Source organism: Aspergillus caelatus (genome assembly GCF_009193585.1).
Source record: "Aspergillus caelatus strain CBS 763.97 unplaced genomic scaffold BDV27scaffold_323, whole genome shotgun sequence".
Taxonomy (NCBI): Eukaryota; Fungi; Ascomycota; class Eurotiomycetes; order Eurotiales; family Aspergillaceae; genus Aspergillus; species Aspergillus caelatus.
The window spans coordinates 13,733-36,407 of record NW_022475586.1 but is presented as its reverse complement, the minus strand read 5'-3'; the positions used below and the strand labels follow the sequence as shown (position 1 = coordinate 36,407).

General features: G+C 45.8%; 10 protein-coding genes across 10 annotated transcripts; 8 read left to right on the top strand and 2 right to left on the bottom strand.

The window, feature by feature from the left end:
* The first annotated feature begins 47 nt into the window (after positions 1 to 47).
* On the top strand, positions 48 to 1,202 carry BDV27DRAFT_67622 (uncharacterized protein). Its single transcript, XM_032077279.1, has one exon. The coding sequence runs from the start codon at positions 81 to 83 to the stop codon at positions 990 to 992; it is 912 nt and encodes a 303-aa protein (XP_031921655.1). The 5' UTR covers positions 48 to 80; the 3' UTR covers positions 993 to 1,202.
* A 548-nt stretch (positions 1,203 to 1,750) lies between these two features.
* On the top strand, positions 1,751 to 3,754 carry BDV27DRAFT_67612 (uncharacterized protein). The gene is made up of 2 exons (XM_032077278.1): positions 1,751 to 3,040; positions 3,091 to 3,754. Exons 1-2 carry the CDS (start codon positions 2,367 to 2,369, stop codon positions 3,698 to 3,700), a joined length of 1,284 nt encoding a protein of 427 aa, XP_031921653.1. The 5' UTR covers positions 1,751 to 2,366; the 3' UTR covers positions 3,701 to 3,754.
* BDV27DRAFT_137533 (uncharacterized protein) lies at positions 2,065 to 2,857 on the top strand. The gene has a single exon (XM_032069008.1). The coding sequence runs from the start codon at positions 2,109 to 2,111 to the stop codon at positions 2,289 to 2,291; it is 183 nt and encodes a 60-aa protein (XP_031921654.1). The 5' UTR covers positions 2,065 to 2,108; the 3' UTR covers positions 2,292 to 2,857.
* Positions 3,755 to 4,728: 974 nt separating the features above from the next.
* Positions 4,729 to 6,956, bottom strand: BDV27DRAFT_67603 (phosphotransferase family protein). The gene is made up of 5 exons (XM_032077277.1): positions 6,359 to 6,956; positions 6,064 to 6,281; positions 5,825 to 6,006; positions 5,173 to 5,770; positions 4,729 to 5,112 (listed from the first exon to the last, which is right to left on the bottom strand). The coding sequence occupies exons 1-5, from the start codon at positions 6,782 to 6,784 to the stop codon at positions 4,878 to 4,880; spliced, it is 1,659 nt and encodes a 552-aa protein (XP_031921652.1). The 5' UTR covers positions 6,785 to 6,956; the 3' UTR covers positions 4,729 to 4,877.
* A 560-nt stretch (positions 6,957 to 7,516) lies between these two features.
* On the top strand, positions 7,517 to 8,131 carry BDV27DRAFT_67597 (uncharacterized protein). Its single transcript, XM_032077276.1, has 2 exons — positions 7,517 to 7,683; positions 7,742 to 8,131. Exon 2 carries the CDS (start codon positions 7,743 to 7,745, stop codon positions 8,091 to 8,093), a length of 351 nt encoding a protein of 116 aa, XP_031921651.1. The 5' UTR covers positions 7,517 to 7,683; position 7,742; the 3' UTR covers positions 8,094 to 8,131.
* A 1,547-nt stretch (positions 8,132 to 9,678) lies between these two features.
* BDV27DRAFT_67579 (uncharacterized protein) lies at positions 9,679 to 11,085 on the bottom strand. Its single transcript, XM_032077275.1, has 4 exons — positions 10,485 to 11,085; positions 10,394 to 10,435; positions 10,237 to 10,344; positions 9,679 to 10,187 (listed from the first exon to the last, which is right to left on the bottom strand). The coding sequence occupies exons 1-4, from the start codon at positions 10,999 to 11,001 to the stop codon at positions 9,979 to 9,981; spliced, it is 876 nt and encodes a 291-aa protein (XP_031921650.1). The 5' UTR covers positions 11,002 to 11,085; the 3' UTR covers positions 9,679 to 9,978.
* A 468-nt stretch (positions 11,086 to 11,553) lies between these two features.
* On the top strand, positions 11,554 to 12,258 carry BDV27DRAFT_163462 (uncharacterized protein; the record flags this gene model as incomplete). Its single annotated transcript, XM_032073551.1, has 2 exons — positions 11,554 to 11,697; positions 11,752 to 12,258. The coding sequence occupies 2 exons, from the start codon at positions 11,554 to 11,556 to the stop codon at positions 12,256 to 12,258; spliced, it is 651 nt and encodes a 216-aa protein (XP_031921649.1).
* A 1,662-nt stretch (positions 12,259 to 13,920) lies between these two features.
* On the top strand, positions 13,921 to 15,308 carry BDV27DRAFT_163461 (uncharacterized protein; the record flags this gene model as incomplete). The annotated part of the gene is made up of 5 exons (XM_032073550.1): positions 13,921 to 13,936; positions 13,995 to 14,129; positions 14,187 to 14,342; positions 14,395 to 14,748; positions 14,800 to 15,308. 5 exons carry the CDS (start codon positions 13,921 to 13,923, stop codon positions 15,306 to 15,308), a joined length of 1,170 nt encoding a protein of 389 aa, XP_031921648.1.
* A 203-nt stretch (positions 15,309 to 15,511) lies between these two features.
* BDV27DRAFT_137517 (uncharacterized protein) lies at positions 15,512 to 16,096 on the top strand. The gene is made up of 2 exons (XM_032069007.1): positions 15,512 to 15,935; positions 16,010 to 16,096. The coding sequence occupies exon 1, from the start codon at positions 15,556 to 15,558 to the stop codon at positions 15,763 to 15,765; it is 210 nt and encodes a 69-aa protein (XP_031921647.1). The 5' UTR covers positions 15,512 to 15,555; the 3' UTR covers positions 15,766 to 15,935; positions 16,010 to 16,096.
* Positions 16,097 to 18,320: 2,224 nt separating this feature from the next.
* Positions 18,321 to 20,810, top strand: BDV27DRAFT_163459 (uncharacterized protein; the record flags this gene model as incomplete). The annotated part of the gene is made up of 5 exons (XM_032073549.1): positions 18,321 to 18,464; positions 18,514 to 19,667; positions 19,716 to 19,938; positions 19,991 to 20,533; positions 20,586 to 20,810. The coding sequence occupies 5 exons, from the start codon at positions 18,321 to 18,323 to the stop codon at positions 20,808 to 20,810; spliced, it is 2,289 nt and encodes a 762-aa protein (XP_031921646.1).
* Between the last annotated feature and the right edge of the window lie 1,865 nt (positions 20,811 to 22,675).

Sequence of the window (22,675 nt, the reverse complement as noted above, 5' to 3'; positions counted from 1 at the left end):
TTTTTTGTGTTTTATTTTAGCCTAAGGGTTACTGACTATCGAATCCAGGATTTGTGAGCGAGGCGCAGCGTAATGTGATCATGGCTCACGCGAGCAGCAGAACCTTCATCAAGCACTATCGACCACGACGGCATACTGGTTTGCAGGAGGTCATGTGCGGAATTGATCCGGACGAGGAACTTTCGCGAGCTGTAACTCGGATGAGCCGATGGATTGACAAGAGGCGACCCCGATATCTAAGCGACGCTGAGAAAGCGTCAGTGGAGAAGGATCCCGAGTTGCAATCCGCAATGCGAGAGCAGGTCGAACTGGAGGACCGTTATGCTCGAACCGGCGATCCAGCATTGCGGGCCTTGTTGGAACAACAGAAGCGCAATGTTGACAACACACGTCGCCGTCTTCGGGAGAGACGGCGGAAAGAGATCCGCCGGGATTTCAGTCGGAAACAAGCGGTCATTGATATCGAGAGGCAATTAACAGGCGGTGCTGTGAATGACGAACCTGCCCGGGAGGTGTTACGAAAGGAATTTGCCATGCCACCGGAGCAGATCTTCCTTGTGGAGACGTTTTTCACCTGGCCCACATCAGACTCGTTGGAAGACGAATGGGTGAGGCGCAATAAAGCCACGGCGGCGGCCACACAGTATTGCGGTTTCCGTGAGGGGGGCCCTCTCCGCGGACGGCCGAAACGTCCTGCATCAGACGATGAAACTCAAGTCGCAGACCCACCGGCTAAGAAGCAGAAGACGCAGAAGCGTCCGACTGTATCGGCATGGGAGAATAAGCTTGCTGCCATCAAGGAGAAGGTGGCAGCGGAGAAACCATCTGCGTGTTTCCAATGCTTGAAAGAATACTCTGACGTTTACGGAGTGAAGAGACACTTTAAGACATTGCATCTGCAGGATCGCAAATGCAACTTCTGTGATCTGTCGCTACAGCATGAGATGCACCTGCGGAGGCATGCACAGGATGTACATCGGCTTCTTACGTGAGCGTTATCCTTGCGCTACTGTGGGGTCCCTCCTAATGCTGGCTGATGGCCATCAACTTGCTACAGATGCTATTCAGATGGTGGATTCAGAGGAGCTCATTCCTAAAGAGAGAGTGGCACGATACAATTACCATAATTAGACGAATCGTTTAGAACTAGCTGCACCTAGTAGACCTGGGCAACCCAGTTTCTTCCCATTACTTTTCTTTGGGTGAAGTGCTAGTAAGACATCTCATAGATATTGATCTTTGCCATGTTTAGGTCGGGTTATTAACCTTTGAAGGCTATCAAAACCTACACTTGATGAGTAGACAATAACGGATGGCATGCGTGAAAAAAGCGCTCACTCCGAATGCTGACGAAAATGTACAGATTATGGCCATCAGGTCGCAGGAGTGTAGATAGAAGACCTGAGGGGTCTTAAATTTGCTGTAGCCGCCGATTGTCCAGTCCTAGGCCCGCCCACGATCTGCTCAAAATAGCCAGAATCCGCAACATGATGCACATTCTCCCCAAACTCCAGTTTGTTATGACGAGATACTGCAAATCCTTTAATTGACCCCTTGGAAACCTATGTAGCAGAATTAAAGGGAGTACGAACAGACCGGTGAGTGAGGCACTAAGGCGTCATCAGAATTGAATACCTGGAAAGCTTGAGACGCTAGCGCTCAGGATGTAACCGCCATTCTCACGTGATATCTAATTTTAGAGCCAATCAAGGCTGATTATCTTCACACCCCCCATCTCCAGTATGACTGAGCTGAGGCAGCTGCCGACATTGGTTGAGGGAATTCAAAGAGTAAAGTGAGGCTGTCCAGGAAGAAGGTAAGAAAGACACCGTTATTCAGAAAGTGCGCTAATAGCCACTCTTCTTCGCTATATCGATTCACTTTGGTGAACTTCTACTCATGCCTTCTTTTGTCCCGGTCCCCCCTTCACCACTTAATATCCAACAATCACCAAGCCCTCCGTGGGAACAGCTTCTACAAATATAATCATTAGCCACACAGATACCTTTTACTTCACAAAATGCGATCAGCTTGGGTAATTGGACAATGGCAGACCGTATAAACCCAGCTCATGTATATGTACCCTAAGCCAGACAGGAAATCCTTACATGGTAGCAACTTACCCCGCTTCTTGTTACGTGGCAGAGCACGCGAGTCATGTTCATGATACCCATGCTCCTAGCCTCTATACTATAATCCTTCTATCTCTCTTTCTTTATGCTCTTGTGCTTTCCTTCATTTTCACTGCCAGCGTACTGCTTAGAGCTCCACGATCTCTATCGCAATCATAATTCCATCGCGTCTGGAACTTTGAAGCTCTTGTCTTTATCCTTCTATCTTTTGCGCCCCATTCGGCTCTTATAAATATGGATAACGACACACAACAAAATGGACACAGGTGGGAATTTACGCCTGTGGCGAATCCCTCGAGTACGTATTTCGAGCGCCAATTCGATATCAGAGATTATATGGCTCCCAGTCGAAAAAGCTTTGGCAAGATGGAACTAGAGCTACGACCCCTGGCTGTAGAAGAGCCCGTGGATGAGCCATATCCCGGTTCTCAACTGGAACCTGAGCCTGAGCCTGAACCAGCACGAGAGCCAGAGCCAGCGCCAGAGCCCAAACTGCCTGACGACCCTCACTATAACAACTGGGATAATCTCAGTTCTAAAGATAGGAAAAAACGAGAGAAGTCGCTGATTAAGAGAGGGTTGCCTATTCCTGGAAAGGATTTTGACTGGCCTCCACCTCCACCTCCACTGCCGGAAGCTGTACGGGAGGAATTTGTACAGGAGGAGCCTATACAGGATCCTGAACCAGCGCCAGCACCAGAGCCAGAGCCAGCGCCAGAGCCAGCGCCAGAGCCAGCGCCAGAGCCAGCGCCAGAGCCAGCGCCAGAGCCAGCGCCAGAGCCAGCGCCAGAGCCAGCGCCAAAAACAGAAAGCCCGAGGCCAACCTTGTTCGCTCCTCAATCAGACAGAAGTCTCTGCGTACAAAATGTAGCGACAGGATCCAACTTTCTTCTTTCGTTGTTATCTGAGTAAGTGTACCGAGCCTTCTATATAGAGAAACGTGACTTACATGATAAAGCATCCGTGATAATGGTGCATTTTCGGACCTAAAGATTAAATGTGGATGGTCAACTTTTAATGCACATTGTTGTATCGTCTGTCCACAGTCCGGCTTTTTCTACAATGCTGCTAGGAATGGATCAAAAGAGATTACGATTACGGATCACCCCTTAATTGTCAAGAAGATGCTTGACTACCTTTATCGACAGGTCTATGACGACTACGAGCTCCTCAAAGAGGTAAAAGCCCAAAGATCCCAGGGGCAAGTGGATAGGCATGACGGCATTGCCACTATTCCTACATATGTGAATGCTATGATGTCTGTTACCGCTAACAAGTACGCCATCAGAGGGCTTAAGGACCTCGCCGAGAAAAAGTTGGTAGCAAATCTGATGCATGAGTGGAATGATGCGTACTTCATTCAACTGGTTGAATATGTCTATGGAGCAAATGCATCTGCAGATCCTAAATTGGAAGGTATTGTAGCGCAATTTGCCACCCGTCATATTTCCACTCTGAAAGGATTTCAGTCATTTCACGATGCCCTTCATATGTGGCATCGTTTCGCGTATTTATTCTCGCGCGAAATGATGGAACGCGTCATACAACTAGAGAAAGGAGTTGCATAGGCCTTTGCGTTTTTCTTACGCCCCTCTAGCAGTGATGCTGAACAAGTTTCTCCGTTGGTAATAGACGGTCGTCATGTTTTACCTGTAATAGACAGATGATACATGTATCAAAAGGTCTCACCAATCGAGCCATGGTAACCACTCAGGAGAATACCTGTAGTGACTAGGGGAACTTTCTGACAACAGGAGTGATATACTATAGAAATGTCATTGAAAGGTACCATTGATGTACTTAACTGTAAAGAATATTTGTCGTTACTGCTAGAAGCTCGAGGCTTTTGCTCAAGTTACCATGGTGGCTACTGAAAAAAAGCATTGGAATAATGCTCCAGCTCAATTTTTTTTTCTTATCACGAGAACAATTTTTAAGGAGTAGAGCTCTGACCTAATTCATTGGGCTCTTTTAACATAATAAACAGTTTAGTCTTCTTCATTACATTGATTCGCTTCCATGAAACTACGTATTTACCTCCTCTTTCCTCCAGGTCCCTGCTTCACGATATCCCACAATCACCAAGCCCTCCGTGAGAATACTTTTTACGGCATAGCATCAAATACTATACGTACCAGGCTTCTCGCTTGAATCGACGCATAATTCACTACTGGGAGACCTAAAGATCGAAGTCCGTTTTCGTTTGGCTTTAAAGGCCGCCCGCAATGATCCGAGGGCAACACCTCCCGAGTACTAAATGTGCCAGGACCTCATAAGATTCGCTATGGATAAGACAAGAGAAAGGATACTGGCGCAGTAGGTCTAGGGCCGAGGGCAAATGTATCGGACAGTAGGACATCCGTAAAGCATACATGTCTGGCCGTCCGAGTAATCTGGACATATCCGAATCCACTACCCTCATCGACAACAACTGCACAAACGTTTGGTGATCGTTCGTATTTGGATACGTTTCCCCAAAGAGTGATCATGACTCGATACCTCTCTATCCTCCCAGTGGTTTTTAAGATATCTGAGTGTGGAAGAGCCTTTCTATGCGGAAACCCATCTCGCGGGAGGATTCGAAAGCTTCCGCAGCGGATATCTCAAAGAAATGGAGGCCACCTAAGTCACGGCAGGATACATTGACAGTTCTTTCTATGTTGTATGCAAATCTCATTCGTCTGTGGAAACCAAAATTTTTTTTCTGGAGCAATCTTCGCACAGAATTAACTTATTCCTCCAGTATTATACATCGTGGCTTGAGTGAGGGGCTGTTTCTGCCTGGATCTGAGAATAAATGGAAACAGCTTGATCGTATGTTTCATGTGAGGTCCAGCCATCCCTGCTCATGATTCCTGATAAGGCGTCCCAAAAGTCTTGTACTTCATTCCAGCCTTCACTATCCTCATAATGTTTGCTAATTTCTTCAGGAGAAAAGTTGATGGGGCACTCAACCGTACGGCCTAGTGAACTCCACTTCCTTCAAACATCGTTCAGTAAGCACAATTGGTCAAATATGCAGGATTAGCTCACAACTTACTTCTGTATCCTTATTAAAGACTCTCGTAGTGGTAAGATATCTCCATCCCATGTATTCCCAACAAAGCGAATTGGATCTGTTAGTGTCTTGCCATTTGGATACTGGAACACTCTGCTCAAAATTGGATTTCTCTCGGCCGTATATTTCTCATAGAGATATAATAGGATCGAGTTGGTGACTTTACCCTTAACAGCATTTTGCGTATTTTCATCCAACTGCTTAAAGTTTTCAGGTAGTTCGAGTATCAAGTCACCGTTATAATCGAGAAAATGAGGATGACGGCCTTCTAGGAACAAAGGACCAGCTGATGTGCTTTGCCAGTCAATGATGCTAGTGATATGACCACTATCGTCGACAAAAATATTAGGAGTGCGAAGGTCTGGGTGCCATAAGAATGACCCTAAAATACTTTCGTCCTGTGGAATCAGATGTGGAGCAGTAGATAAATATCTCTGGAGAAGAGAAACGTGTTCAGCAGGATCGTTCTGGCTATGGGAAACGAATAACGGATCATCTGGAGAACGCGGGGTTGCATGTTTCTGGATCCAAGCTATCTCTCGAAGGGCAAAAGCCTGTATATAGTCAACCGCAGAAGCCCCTGTATACCGTTATCAGCTTGATCGGCGACGAGAGATTGATGAAACAGGCGTACATGGTCCACGATAAATATCCATATCGCCTCGTCCTTTACTCCAGAATTCTGTGTCTACTGTCGGCCCAATAGAATACTTCTCAGCAATTTTATGCTTAAGTTCATGCGACAAGTTGTCTCCTTCGACTATTGCAGGGTGAGATCCAGGAGGTGCATCTTCCCTGTAGAAAAGGCAACCATATCTGCTCAAGTTATAAGGTATAAATAATTTCGCATCTTAATCATAGGGATAAACATACTCTGAGAATTTCAACGATAAAAATTTGTGTTGGATGGTCACTATATCCTCCATCGTCTGAACCTTACATTCAAGGTCCATGTCTGTCCAAACATCTGCGAGATTTCTACCGGGGGCATACTCCATGATGATGTACTCAGCCCCTACACGGTTCGTAGAGTCAACTGCAGAATTCCATGCAAGAACTTTGGGGACTGGAAGACAGAGTATGGTTCTTAACTAAAAGTTATGTCAGATCACTAAGATGCAAATCTAGATATGGATAATTAACATGATCGATGGTAAAATCTACTCACAAAGTCCATTGTGGCAACCTCGGACGCCGTTGTCAAGAAAGCTGGCCCAGCATTCGGATTTGGAATTCGAGCAACAACTGTCTTCCCATTGCCCATAGTAAGCTTGAACGACTTGTTGTATGACCCTTCCCCTATCTTTGCCATACTAACACAGGATCCAGAAGATGATGATTCCATAGCAATTTTCTGCATCTCAAGTATATCAAATTCGCGATACCTCTCTCGAAGTTGCTGCCTTTCATCCCAAACCCATCGTCCACTGGTATAACTAAAGAAATCCCGTGGATCCCCGACAATATTAGCCATCCGAAGCTGAGAGTGTTGATAGGAATAATGTCGGCTTGAGATGGGTAATAGAGTGGTCTCTCTCGACAATACTGGCGAAATACTCCGAATCCCTTTTAACATGCGTGAGAATATAGGCATGATTATTGAAAACTATCGGGTGATCTTGGAAAGATTATCGCAGGAGGCGTAACTTTCGGTTTGGTAGGCGGTCCCCTTGCGTATTAGTCATCACCTCTGCGTGCTGTGATAGATTGCCCCACATATACCACCTAACGAGTTGTTACGTTAGGAAAAGTTGCTGAGGTGTGCCTCTGCCTAAGGAAGCTAGGGTCCGCTCACGAGTACCGACCTGGAAGTCTCGGACGTTTTCTCTCCTGGAGCCGTAACCCAGGACATATTTACCCACCTCTGAATTGTGAGAGGGAATTACTGTACCGTGTGGATCACAGATCCCGCAAACCTATGGGTATATCCGAAACCAAGCCGCAAGGCTGCCAGACCAACAACCAATCATTGTCCCAGGCTTTTTACGTGGTGGGGAACTCATTTGAAATATGGATAACTATTGCCTTTCCTGTAGTCTTGCGATGCCGTCTTCAAAAGACTATTCTCGTATTTTCACCAACCACTTCTCCCGTCACAAGGTTGAATGTTTTAGCTTATGTGTCATTCATGCATTATCTATTCAAGCGCTTAGAATAATTACTTCATTGGTTCCTCGCTAGGCAACCAAGGAACAATGTGAGACGACCCTTTAAATTCACCTTTTACGTGGTTAATAGTGACTACTTAATTCGTTATTGAGATATTGATACACTGCGCACGCGCTGTGTGCCACTGCCTGCATGAGGAGGTAGGACACGTTCTCTTACCGAGAAATGGCGTACTTGAGTTTGCGGAACTTCTATATAAATGAGTCGATGTGCCTTTGTTCTGAACATAGCCACCGTTTCCTGCAGTATTTTATTTCTCCATTTCTTACCTTTTGGACCACACTATCATTGACTACATTCAATAACCGCCCTATTGAACATTGCGTATGCATATATCAACCCCTTTGAATACATAATACTGATGGGTATAGCATCGTCCAAGTATGGGTATCGGTAGCAAGAGTGTGAAGACATTTGTCGCAAAGGTCCCATGGTCGAAAGTAATTGAAAAGGCTGGTGGGGCAAAGGACAGGGGAGATCGTCTGTGGCCCTCAAGGAACTCTAAGAACGATTCGACCCTAAACTTTCGCCTTGACAAAGGCTCCACCGATTCGAAGACCGGCAATATCGAGATTATACTTCAAGCAAACAAAAATGCCGAGGATCCAGAGGTCAAAAAAGCCGCACAAAAGGATAGCGACGCTATTTTGGGGAAGGTGCTCGTCGACCCCAAAAAGCCCAATGCTGAAGAGGCAAGGAGCGCACTCATTGCCTCATTTAAGGAACGCAACTAGGATGCTATTTCATTATTATGTTGTGGTCCGCAGATGTGATATTTGGAATATGAGGGGATAGTGTCTCAGAGTATCATTAGCCGAAGACTTCGCAATCAACTTGCTCATGCCGCCCACAAGTGCTTAGCCTGGCCAATGTCAGAACCATTTCATAGAATAAAAGTCTTCCCATTACGTATCAATCTTCGTCCCTTCTACGACTAGCTAGCCAAATTGATCACTACCAATTAAACATGTGACGTTCTCCTGGATGGCTGCAGAAAGTTATACTGTCGAGATTCGCGAACTCGGTTGTTTATAAACCATCCTACACCACTGTTGAAAGGTGCCTGTAAAGTGGTATTGCAATAAGCCAACGGGCTTCTAGCGCTTCGGAAGTACCACATATGATATATCTGGCCAACGCTCACGTGAATTTGAGTGCCCATATTGGCTGAAAAATAAAGCGGGAGCAACAGTCCCCGACCGATCATCACGACACGGGGCAAGGGTAAAGTCTCGAGCTTTTCTGGCTTGTGTTTACAACAATAAGGCTCTTGGAGCTGATGTGGTTTTGCTATATGCTCTTGGAATCAGTGTCACTAAATTGGGAACAGTGAACTCTCTATTGAAGCGATATATGTGATAAGAAAATGGTGGAGGCAAGCTGAATATCCTGTTGGATTAACGGCAACGGCGAAAGACCATGTCTTAAGTCACCACTCCATATATACCATCAGCAAATAGTTACCCCAAGGTAGGTTGGGCAAACAAGCTTTGTCAAGGAGGAGAGATCGATGCGACAAGGTCATTACTTAGATAGCCACGGAGCTCATGGTTACCAGCCATGTCTCTGGGGATGGATTGTCAGAAGAATCACATCATCAGAAAGCATGAGAGAGCAACAGCAACAGGAATGTGGGCAGGTAAGCCCAGCTATTCTCAGCAACAATTACCACGTGACTATCTAAACGTATGGAAGCAAAAGAAGTCCCAACTAACCGAAATGTATTATATTAGTCAGCAGTTATCGCGATAACGTAATTCCCGAGCTAGAGGGTCACCCAGGCGGTTAGTTTGACCAGATTAGCTCAGAACGTTACTCAATTTGAGAACTTACCCTTGCATTCTTGTCAGCAGTTCCGCAGTGCCCTTTCCTGCCCCTCCTTGCCCCTCTGCTACCCAGCGCGTGCCTAACTTGACTCGACGTGAACGCAACCTGGGATTCTTTCATGACTTTTCTGGAGAACGTGTCTGTGGTGAGCAACAATTTGTTTTGGGTTTCATTTTATTGAACACAATGGTTCCTATTGTCATTTCTAATTTACACGTAGAATTTGTTTTACGTTTCATTTAATTGTGCTGAAGCAAGCATTACAGGCCGATTTCACCCAACCTTTTTTATACCACATATTCCAAGTTTTTCAATCCTTTCAGAATCTGGAACGAATATCATAATTACTGGCAATGGCGAGGGCGAGAAAATTCAAAAGTCACGAAACGGGTGATAAGGATATTCTTTCCCTCTATACAAACAATGTATGCTTTCTTATTTTTCTACACCATAATCCAGAAGGGAAACTGGCATCACTAATTGAACTGTTAGGTAAATAATATCGACTGCACTATTGAGTGGTTCTCTCCGACGAACAACGTTAGAACAAGTCCCAACCCAGGCACACTAGCTGTTGTGGTGGACATTGGAAGCAACGCAGGGGCAGTCAGAATCCATGAAATAGATGGTGGAAAGTTTGTTGATGGTGTAGGAACGGAAGAGTCTGGAAAAGTGGTCTTAGTGCCTTGGGATGGCGACTGGTATTACTACACGATCGGGAAAATCAGACTGGGATATATCCGAAGATCGAATGGATCTGACAGCTAGGATAAATGTGCTTCACTGCAGCTCTTAAACACCAGGTTCAGAGGAGAAGTTTATTTGCAGACATTGTGTCGCAAACCTGTCACTCATCTCTTGAGAAATCGGGATCGTGACGAAAGGCGGGAAGTTCATATTGTATGTGTTTGTTAACCATATTCCACCCCGGATGTGGTCGGACATAGTAATTGCTTGGGCATCTTTGATAGTGAGTTGATATACGGCTCCTGTAAGCGAATCTGTGCGGTCATTAACACTTGAAACATGGCAGAAATAAAGTTAGCATACCAGTTGACGGTATGCTCATGGTCGGTATTTCTGCCTGTCGCTCTTGAACACCATCCACTGTGCTTCCCAGCGAAGTATTATCGCCACCGAGCGGTTCAGGTCTTCGATCTGCCTAGAAGTTAACTTGGTTCCCATGTTGCGTGCACAATGACCACACCATCAACAAACTTTCGTTTCAAAGGCCGAAGTTCAATACGTTCTGACATTGTTAGTGACTAATCACTCGGAATCAACGATGTTATGCTCACGCTTGAGGAATTCCTTTAGTAACCTACTATCATCATCGTCATCAACTTCGAATTGTTGATTGATCACTCTGTCAATGTCTTTCCGATACATGTAATCGTTAAGATTGTGTTGCTGTATGAACTTTTCGATATTGTGTACAACAAAGTCAAACTCGGGAATCCTCATCTCATAGAGTGCCTTCACATTGTAAGATATGCCCAGGAAAACTAATGAATTGCATGTGAGACGTCTTAATTTCTCCTGTTTTTCTTTTTGGCGGCTTTTTTGCTCAAAAACAAACTTCATAAGATGCTTCACACGAACAGCTTGCTGCCTTGGGAGTGGCTGGTCTATCGGCTGCTGTTTCAATAACCTAGCATTTTCTTGGAGGACTTTCTGTACCTCGAGTTGAGTCTTCAGTTGCAATACCTTCTTGAGTACGTTGTCGAGTGGCTTATCCACTTGGCTGTATCTCCATAGATCAGACATTATCCGGCCCAGCGTTGATTCAGCTATTTCGTAAACACATGTAGCCATAGCTCCTAGAAAAGCAGACGATTGACTCAGTCAAGGTTGAAGGAGATATCTGGCTAGGTCAAGCTAAGGTAAATAATCGGGCTTCGTTTCTGGAGGGAATGATGAAGAAGAAAGTGGAGGTAGCGGGGTGTCCCTGCCTCTCTTAAGTGAGGAGAATTTCCCTGGCTTACGTCAGACGAAAATCAATCTAGCATACTTTTAGATCTCCATGGGAGAATCCCCGCAAACTACCAATCAGAACCCGTCAACTCTCACAACTAGGGTGTATTATCCTTGTATCTGCTACAAGTCACATTTTATCCTAACCAAGTGCAGCTGATTGTCCACTACTTATTATATAAGCCAGGAGAATTCCTCTCTCTCAGATTACTCAGAGAATCTAACCCTGCCCAATCTGGTCGGGATGGTCATGCCTCTCATCAGATCACATTCAATATATCCTAAGGCCCAGCCATATCTATAAAGATGCCAGCCTTATCCCAAGGGCTCACCGCAATTTTGCACAGACACATATCCCCATTAGGGTATTTTCCTTGAACAGGTATTCCAATTATGTGCATCCGTCGAATCACGTCTTTTTTCTACGCCTTCCTCTGCTGCCTGGGAGGATGTGGAGAATGCGAAGAGTCCGATGAGGAATGCGATGATCTAACTTCCTTTGAGGGTGAGATGCCCATTGGGGCAAGGATAGAAGCTGTGAGTATCAAGCATCAGTGAACTTGGAAAGGTCTAACATAGGCATACCGGTAGATGACCGTTGTCAGATATGTCAACAAGGACAACTCCATTGCCATAACCCACACTGTTGTGGAGACTACTCACATTGACCCACAAGCGGATTGTGGCTCTGGCCAAGATATGGGGACCAAGAGTTCCATTCCTGACGATGCGTCGGACGCAAGTACTCTCGTCGAAAATCCCGAGACAGCGATTGTACCATCTGCATCTTCCTTCCAATCAGATGAGAAAATCATCATAGAGAAGGATACCGAGATCGTCTTACCTTGTCCAACATTTGTCGATAATTACACTGGTTGTCGTATGGTGGAGCTGCGCTATGTTACTTCTATGTACCTTGATCCTATCGTTATACCTCTTGACGATTGTGAGTTCAATAAGTGTGAATCCAGCGAATCAGACTCGGATGATGATGAGGTTGAGGCGCTGTTCCGCTACAAAGACCTCAAGTTTTGCGCGCGCGTTTCGTTTGGTTATGTAAAAGCCCGCGCTGAAATGGATCCTGCTGTAGTCGACTGACCTCATTGGGTTGATTATTCCCTGATTCCTTGCGTCTGTCTATTTCTTTGTCTTTAATACGTCTGTCAGCTGGGGGAGGGTAACTGGTTGGTTAGTTGCATACCACAAATGTGTATACGAAAGTTATCTGCCGAGAAACTAGCAGTGCAGATATATCGTACATGTAGTGATGATACGTTGGTTAGCTTGTCTCCGAATATATAAGACAGCGATACTTGTCCTTTAATATCCTCATCATAATAACCATGAAAAGCCTTATGCAACTGTTTTTAGTGCTCTGGCTCTTAGTATTTTTCATTCTCCATGTTACAAGGCCTTTCTTTAAGAGAAGATATTTTCCTGGTCCGGGAGCACGTACAATTCCTCAACATCTGCATGATGAGTAACATGAATCCTGTACGTTCTCACATAAGGCTGTTAAGAAGTTGGTTCCTAAGCCCTTAGAAGAACAGAAAACGCCAAAATACGGCTACAGAAAGGGAAGGACTCGTTCCAAGAAAGAGAGAAAGTTTTGAGAGAGACTACCAGATTGTAAGAAAAAGTTTTACCCGTCAGAAATATTAGCTAATATGTTGTAGCAAAAGGGTATCTCTTGTGAGACACAAGAGAAGGGTAAAAACGAGGATCAGCTTCCTTTAACATTTAAGAGGGCTAGAGAAAACCATCATAGCGGCCGGGTAGAGAAACTTCCACGTATGCGTGCGAGACGATTATGTTGTGCGTGTGAGGACGAACGGGCGGTCATAGGCGATAGAGGACGCTGTCGTGTATGCGGCCACGAAAGTTGTCCAGTGTGTCTTACATAGCCGAGCTTTATGCTACAGATTTATAGATTAGCCAGTAGTATCTTGCAATTCAAGTAATTGGTCAGTAGATACTCATAACTCTGATATAATAAAGTGGGACTGTACTATTACACTCCCCAGGGACGCCACGGCTGCAGCAGGAGCAGAATCCTGGTACACTAGACAAGGGATCAGTGAGCAAGTCTCTAGGCGCCGCACACCCAACTGCTACTTAACCTTCTCTGGCTTTATCGGTATTTCTTTTGTAGATCGCAATATCCTGAACCAAGTTGGTAGCTAGCTGTGTTAGGATTTTATTTCGCTGGACTGTGTAGAACGCGGTCGTATCGATGTAACGTGGCAAGTGTTGATCGCTGCATATCAAGTCCTGTTATCGACCGGCTTTCTATAATGTTATCATGCGGCCACTGAGTCTTGTGTAGTAACTGCTGATATTTGTTGACGAGTCAGGTAACATTCTCCGTCGTCGTGGACCCACGCTGTCCTATAAACCTACTTTATTGAGCAGAGAGCTGGTGAAGCGACGCCTTTTTTTGGCAGTAGAGAGAAATAAGCAGGAACGAAGAAGGGCAGCTCGATAACCCTTCTGGAAATTGGCTCTAAGCCAAGCCCCTGTCTAGGGTTGCCTAAAATGTTGCGGCCGGTTAGGAGGAGAATTTTAATTTACCTTTTTTGTCTTTCTACCGTAGAGCTCAAACCATCTGACAGCTTCGTGTACTTTTGCTTAAGGAGTAATCGTCGATATTTAACCTGCCTTATCACGTCTTATTTCTGGACCAGTTCCACAATCTTTAATATCTGAAACATTACCCTTCGACACCGCAGTGAACACTCGATACTTAAAGTCCATGACAATATGTCTACAGTACCCAGTGAGTATCAATTTATGGAAAGGTGCATGGTTATGTTACGCTAATGAGTATTGCACAGGCCTCCGTCGGGTAATTCCTGTAGGGAATGTGGATGAAATACGAGAGGCTCGAAAAGAGCTCCTCAAGAGGCTGTCTACTAAAGAACTAGCTCATGTTGCTGCGTTATTTGGACAGGCTAGGTGGACAAGGGCTGGTAGGCTTGTTTCAGGGCTAATATCATCTGCCAAGAACTTCTGCTGATTGCTAGTAGACTGTTATAAATATATTATGAAAGCCCTCGACGATATTGCCGGAGACTCTCTGCGCAAGATGGTACAAGAGTTACAAGGATCGAGATGCAAGCAGTTGGTAGATGTCCTTATCTCAGTGGCGGAATATGAAAAGAAATCCCGAGACGGGCTGCTTGGTGAGTAGATCTTCAATGAGTAGGTATAACACACATGCTAACAGAATAATAGATAGATCAAAATCAATTGAGATCCCAGAGATCTACCTTCCCCAGGACATACCAAACGAGGCAGTGCCATATAGCGGTAACATAAACGAAGAACAAGGTTCTTGGACGTTGGTGAGCCCCTGGGATTCTTCCCAGAAATTGACTTTCTACAGTCAGGAGACAGAGAAGACCCGTCTACAGTCTCGGCAAATGCTTGAAAAGTTAACATATGAACCTTTAAGCACACTTTTAAATTGCCTTTTGAGCTATATTGAACCACGTCTTCGACAGGTTTACTCTTATAAGCGTGGGATGGTCCCGAATTGGTGGCCTCGCACTATAAAGTTCAATGGCAAAAACCACTATAGCAAAGCCGGTAAGACTTGCCACTATAAATGTTATTCAGCCTCTGATATGTCTTGAACAGCGATTGTCGAATTGATAATTTATATTATATTCGACTTGCACTCAGAAGGGTTCCGAATTATCCATGCAATAGATGCGATAAAATTTCATCCCAAGCTCACCGTCAAAGCCAAGGAGATCGTATATTCAATACTGTTCGTTCGACAGGCAGAAGACTTATGCCGGGGGAACACGTCCAATACGGTTCCAAAAGCAGAGGTGGTAATAGGCAGGAGAGTTGCCCAAAGAGCACCGACAGACTCAGAAACCGAGTCAACTTTTATACGACAGTGTAGTGGAGAATCACAACCTTCCATTTTCACCAGAGGCACGCTTAAAAGGTCTTACTACATTCTCCTAGGAGTCAACGACCAAGGGAATATTTTCCAATCAGTATCGCAATCAATCAATCGTGATAACCTCAGGTTGTCGGCCGCCGTGGACAGTTTCAGGCAAGAGGTGTCCAGAGTGGAGGAGCAGCAGAGAGCTTACCTGTTGCAAGTCCATAATGAGTCGGAGCAAAAGGGTTGAGCCTCACTTTTTGACAATGGGAGGCTAGCTCTTTCTTTACTGTTCCAATTTTATTCTAAAAAATGGTAATTCCTGAATTCCACCTGCTTGGATTGGGCATCGCCTATCATACTAGTTTCTTTGTTTGTAGTCCTGGCTTCACGTGCTTCCTTTGCCGGTAATGGAATAACACTCGGCCGAAGACGGGAACTCTCTTTTCCGAGGTCCTAGTTTGCTTGGCTTGTTTGGCCGTGGAAGCGGTCGAGCAATGAAAGTATCAACGAACCTCTCAGGGATCACTGCACACCAGGACCTTCGTCCAGACAATATTCTGTGGAACGCCGAGCAAAACTGTGTTATGATTATCGACTTCCACTGTTCTCGACTAGACCCACGACCGGACAAAAACCGGCCACAATCGGCGAGGTTCAATTTTAATGTTGAGGCACGTGAGCGGAAACGACTTCGTATGCTCTGACACAAAGCGATGTGCTCAATGCAATGTGCTTCACGTGATCTCTACGATTTAGTGTTGGTCAATGAAATTGCCTAGTTCCAATTACACATCATAAGCAACCAATTATGAATATTTGATTTAAGTTATATACGGAACGTGTTCAATCAATAAAACGGGATCTGACGAAGCAGGTAAGACAAACAATGAGCCGTGGCCTATAGCTCCCTAAATTTCTTTCTCTTCTCTGAAACTAAGGGCTTTTCAGAAACAGCTCGCCTTTTGTGTGCTCTAGGACGTTCATGTAGCCTGGTACGATAGAGATACTCATTCAGCAGCCCTGGGGCCCACTGTCGAAGCTCATGATGGGAGTACCACTCTACGCTGAGGCAAAGGAATGTCAAACGCCCCTCTGGCATTGACCTGTGTGTGAGGATGGCCGTTATAGAGTCGGTCTGGTCACCAGATTGATTTATGGCGATGAAATTGGGCCGGTGATGATCATCGGTTTGGGTGTTCGCTGTGCAAGTTAAACAAACGCCCCTCCATTCAATAGGTACAAAGAAACATACCATCAAACAAAGTCCAGTTATTGATTCGTTCGACCGGGGTAAACATCATATTTTGCATGTATTTAGAACCATCGCTAACATGTTTACCAAGTAACGCCGCCGGTCCACCACTCTCGGTGGTATGCCCTAGAATGATTAAGTTTATTGCTCCATTTACAGCACAGAGTCATATACCTGTGCTTCACGCCGAACTCTCAGCTACCGTTGCATGTGAGACAACGCCTGGAATGCAGTCATCCTGGGTTGACGCCTGGGCTGCTGTCTCACCAGAGAATGGAGACTCCCCAGCTACACCCTCATGTACAGCGCCATGCCTGGTCATGCTGTGGCCCATGTGGCCACCCGAAGTCACCGAGACGATGTCATTTCTGAAAAGGTGGATCTGTTTATCGTCCTCCTGGTCGTAGCAGATATGACTCTGCGAACAATAGCTGGGAGTTTCCGGGATGGTGTCGCCATCCGTGTCACCAGGAGAATGGAGTCTGGTACAGGCTTTCTCAATATCAATGAAGATAGGATTACTTGCAGAACCCAACATAGAAAAGTCCTCCGGTCTTTCTATGGAGATGCAACGGTCATCCTCAAGGGAGTCTCGATATCTTTTTGTGGACGTCGCCATTGTAGAGATACGAGGCCAAGCTAGTCTATGAGGCAATGTTCAGGACATAAAGGTAGGTGTGGAAGAAGAAATGAAAATACAGAATGAATGATTGTCGGGGGAGTAAATGCCCTTATATGCCTGTTCGGTTTTTCGTCACAGGACAGCGTGACACACGATCACAGCAGATTAACCTCCGTATTCTGCGGATGTACATGCCAAGGCAGTGACTCGTTGAATGACGTTTTGCTGTGTTGGTGGATAGTGCAGTGGGTGCTGCACTATGTTGATATTGGACGATCTTACGAGCCATCACAGTAGACTAGCAAGGATAAGGCGCGGGTGACCTGGCGATACTGACTCGGAAGAACGCATGGACAGGGCCTAAGAATAGAACGCCTCGAAACCCTTGTTCTCGCAGCAGGTCGATGTCCGTGAAGGCGTCTGGTCAGGCTTTTGGTCTTGATCCACCTTATGATGCTCCAGTGCCATTCTTCGCACTGCAAGGCATCCAATCATATATAGATATAAAGTCATACAAGCCTCCATATTGCTAAAAGTGAGGAGACCTAGCGCGTTGAAAACACCTCCACCTGTCATCGCTCGCGATCATGGGAGACTTGTTCCTCGGCATTTGAGGTCAAGCTTGGATGGTCTTGCGAGAGGCAGTGACCTGGAAGTCCAAAGGAATCCGTGCCGCACACAAGCGAGGTCATAGCAACAACGACAAATACTTCCATCCCAACACCCCAACAACGACTATCAGTTGAGCCGATTGGATGCGAGGGATGGTTCTAACTCGAGATTATCTCGAAGGTTTCATGTAGCCTTGAGTAGGTGGGCACTACAGAGGGTGAAACAGAATTCAAAATAGCATCCCGGGCTGACCTTGATTGGGAGCCTGCTTTTTCTAAGCCACGAAGATAGGACTACTGGGAGCCGGCCTACGTAATGGTTATGTTGTGACGACCAATTGTCACAAGTATTCTCAACTCATCTACCGTACAGAGTATGGCCGAGTCAGCCTGCGGGGACGTCTGACCACACTTTCCTGTTGAGACCCAGCCAGCGATTCGTCCGCCAACAAGAGTATTGATCCAATCCCTGCCATTGCTGCAAGTTGAACATCCTAATACGACGAGTGATGGAGGGATACGTCCGGCTACCAATGGACATGTGGATCCAAGTCAGCTGCGCAAGGCAATAGACCGCTTTTCGCTATCCTAGGATGGTGGGATGGTGAGATGTCGGAAAGCCTGGTGCTAGCTCGCTTTTCGCTATCCTGGGATACTGAAAAGCCTGAACCCCCCCGGCTATAAAAGGTCCCTCGATTCCTGCCATTTCCTCACTTCCCAATCATCCTTACATCTCGCCTGTTCGATAATAGCTGTCTCGAAGCATTTTTAATTATGGCGTCCAATAGCATTAGCATTCAAGAGCTGGACAAATCCAATAAACCTTCCAAAGTTGAGGAGAAGCTGATTAGACTGCTCAGCGAGTTCGTTGACATGATTGCTTCCGATGCAAACGTTGATCTCGGTTGTACACCGAAGGTATACTGGAATCCACGACGAGAAAAGTACCTTGGGCTGATCGAAGTAGTTCCATACAGTCATCCAGCAGCTGTGCGAAAAAGCCCCGGAGGTAGCACGGACCATTGCCAAAACGATGCAGGAGAGCATTACAAATTCCCGTGGACGCAAGCGCAAGCTAGCTGAAGATCCTTCATACCGCCCAGCAAAGTTAAGAAGACAGAGAATCGGCTTCCCAGCCAGCATGTCCGAGCAGAAGCCGGAATCCGATAAAGTTCTCGGAGGCTCTACCAAGTCACACAACGAACACCTATTGAAGCCTTCACCGTCGCTTCATGATCTTCATGACCATTCATCTCAGGCCGGCGGCTGTGGTGAAGAAGGGAATGATGTATTACCTGCAGGAGTTCTAGCCACAATGGCAAGCAAAGCCCTTGCCACAAGTTCCGAAGAGCCATTGCGCCGCGCCTCACCACAGTCAGTGCCATACACAGAACCTACATCTTCCAAGATTACAACCGTTACTCCTACAAAACAAACCGAACGTCGTTTATCTTCACCTCAAACGGAGGAAATCCAGCGGAAAGCAATCCTGACATCACTTGAGAGTATTACTTCAACTGGACAATCCACACGGATGAGATTGTTCCCGAACCGACGCTCCATTATAGACTTGACTATCAAAGCCACCCGTACTATCTGCCACCTTAGCAAACATAAGGATGGTGTTCCCTCAGATGTACATAAACGAGTCCTTCAATCGCTGCAACAAGCCCAACTCGGAGTGAGCGCAGAATGTACCCACCAGAACCATTGGTCGGATGGTTCGATGTGGGTACAGGTACTTGAAATGGGGGAATCCCGAAAAGACCGAGGCACTATACAGAACATGCTCGAATACATAGGAGCTTGGGAGTGGTACAATACTCAGTTGGAGCTTGCGAAGAAAACAGTCACAACAAAAAAGAATAAACCAGTTAAGCAGCGGGGCGCAGCAATGCATGTAATGGACCAAATACAGAACAGATGGATCGGTGGAGTGGGAATAGTTACACTACAGGAAGGTAACTCCCATTATCTATCGGGAAGTGACCCTGCCAGTATATCTGCGGAGGAAAAACATTTGCAACGAAACCGGATTAGCATGCAGCTCAATAGAGGCAAGTTGTGTTCCAAACTCGTTAAAGAACTGGGGCTTGGGATATTGTTCGATGAAAATATCTGGTAAGCTGCAAGAAAACATTGATATCTTCGGCTACTAATCGGTGGTAGGGCCTATGTGAAATCGGGTATGGAAGAGGTTGATAATATAATAAAGGCTATTCAAGCCGACGCAGGACACATGAAGCTTCTTCAAATTTTGGCCCCACAGCTAGAACACCTTGTCAAGATTGGGTTACCAGATCTTCACATTTTCTACAAGGACTTGAAAGAAGCAAAGCTACTGTCCGAAAGTGAGCTACGTCAACTGGAAGGACGTTTTGCTCTAGAAGGGGTAGGTACATAGCCCACAAAAGCCAGAGTATATATTAACATTATTACTGAAGGACCCCCTGCCTGACAGTCAACTTGAGGCAGAGATTGATCGTCTTATCAGAGACGTCAACATAAAGGTGCTTGATCAGACCACATTTGGACGTAATGATACGATTGCAATTAACAATGGTATGGAGATACCATGTGATATCTTCGACCGACTTCGCCCGGGCAGATGGCTGGATAGTTGGACTATCAACGCTCTCATGCAAATCTCCGATAAGCCCGCGTTTGTTAAGCATGATCTAAGCATCCCGTTAGACCAGAAGAGTGGTAATAATGTTCTTCGGCCGATCAAACATCCGTTAAGAGCCTGGGCCACGAAGATAGCTAAGTTTCGGGAAGAGGCCAGGAAAGCCTCTGGGGAATTGGTCCCTTTGGTTTTTTTCTGCCCAATCAATCATAAAGGTCAACATTTTTCGTTGCTCGAGATCAACGAACGAGAGAAGGTTATACGCCATTACGATTCGATGGCTAAGGTTACTACCAGGCTCCGCATGACCGAAGTAGTTGAGGAGCAATTTGGCGATTTAAAATTCCCCTACGAAGAAGTGGTAAGAACCCACGGCTACGAGTCCCTTTCAAAGCACTAACATAATGGCATAGCCTACTCCACAACAGGACGATGGCTGGAGTTGCGGAATCAGGACGGTTTGGAACTTTCGGCACTTATCGAATAATCTCCCAATTGGATCAGGCGATACCGTGCTGAACCCCGAGCGGATGATGCTAGAAGTGGTAGAGGGGCTGACAGCCTGCGTGGAGAGTGGCGCCATGACGAAATATATTCGACGAAGACGCTCAGACCGAGAGAAGCGACCACCGACTTGAATACATGTTTGAGCAATTAGAACCGAACTGGAAAGCAGATAATCATGGCTTATACTGGAGAATGTAAAGTAGTACAGCTGGTTGCAAAATAATGTAATATTTTTTACTCCTGTCAACCAGCTCTCCTTACCAAAGCCTTTTGTAGCCACCACGTAACGTAGTCGTTGCTTATCGTGAAGGAGTAGACCGCGTAGCGATTAAGACGATTGGGGCGAACACTGTCAAGAGAAGAAGGTAAGAGTAACATAAAATAAGGGAAAATATGTTAGACAAGAAAGACCTGGCATAAAACAATTATTCAAGGCCTTGGAGGAATTGAAACTCCCCTTGTTACAAGTACAAAGAGCTAGAGTTGATTAATTAACTATAAGCCAATCAAGTTATATAAGGAACGGGATACCCACTAAAGCTCAAAAGCCCATTGAACCCTGGCTATCCAAATCTACGGAGAGGATACGTATTCGGTAGAACAGGTCTTGGGCGAAGCATTGATTTGAGGGAGTACAGGAGAAATCATTTATTATAAAAGCAAAAGAAATGAAAGTCACTTTAGGTATGGCGTGTCGCAGGGATCTCCGCACCCTATGCACAAAGATTCTCTATCCCATATCATAAAATTTGACAGTATGAGACAATCGCCAGGCGATTTTACTATGGATGATCAACCGTGGCCGTCCGTGAGGACGAGAGGCCCTCAGGGCCGCAAATACAGTAACCATATCTGTTAACCATGGCATACCGTAGGATGGACACCCCCATATACCAAGAAAACCCGCAGGGCATTATAGCTTCTGTAAATCTCGGTAGGGTCTCTTGGAGTCTATGATAAGTGTAGACCTTCATGGGGTCAGTATTTCCCTGGGGCTAAAGCGACCGCAGGTTGTGATAATTTTGATAGAAACGTGGCGTCCCACAAGGGCAAAGCTTTCCTGCGGATACTATCTTCACACGGTTTTTTTAAGTCTATAAAAGAGTGGCTCTACGTAGGGTTGAACGGCCCATGGGCTTGAAATGCCCATAGGGTGCTCGCGAATATATAAAAATGTGGCTTACCATACGGCCTATATCTCCATGCGCCTAAATTAACCATAGGGGTTAGACAGTTCCTCGGAGTTGTGGTGTTCCACAGGGCTAGAGACTCCATACGTTCCCACCGCCCCCAAGGTGCTCATGGCTACGAAGAAGTGTGGTTCTCCGCGAGGACTAGCCATCCGCATGCCAAGAATCCTCATGGGGCGCTTATTATGTTGCACAACATGGCCCTTCACGGGGAGAAATTTCCCATAAGGTCGAAACTGTCACGGGGTGTGCAGAAATCGTAAAAGTATGGCTCACCACGGGAAAGCATGGCCCGCCACATGGTCTTGAACGCCGTGCGCCTAAAATAACCGCAAGGAACCCTATATTTGGACAAATTATAGCTCCTCACAGAGCGCGTAATGAATTTTTTTTTATTGTGGTGTACCACAAGGCTCAAAATACCCTATGCTTTAATTAGATTGCCCTCGTATCTTATCTGGCAACACGAACGGCGTCAGTTTCCACTGTACATTATGGCGTTCCACATGATTTATCGTACCATAAGGTTTGGCCGGTACGCAAGGCATAAGGCGGTGCGGATATTGTTCTTCGTTAAAGAGCTTGGAAAGCTACAAAATCAAAAGCGTGAGGTAGTGACTACCATAATTGTGTAAATAAAGTGGCTAAGATACATATAGAGCTGGACCCAGGCATTTACACCAACAATTCTCTCTTGCTTATATTTGGTAGGGAATAATCACTTCAGACAGAGCAAAACTAACGAGTCAGTTAATACACCCGTCAGTGCAAACACACTCACCAGTGCACACACACCCGCCAGTGCA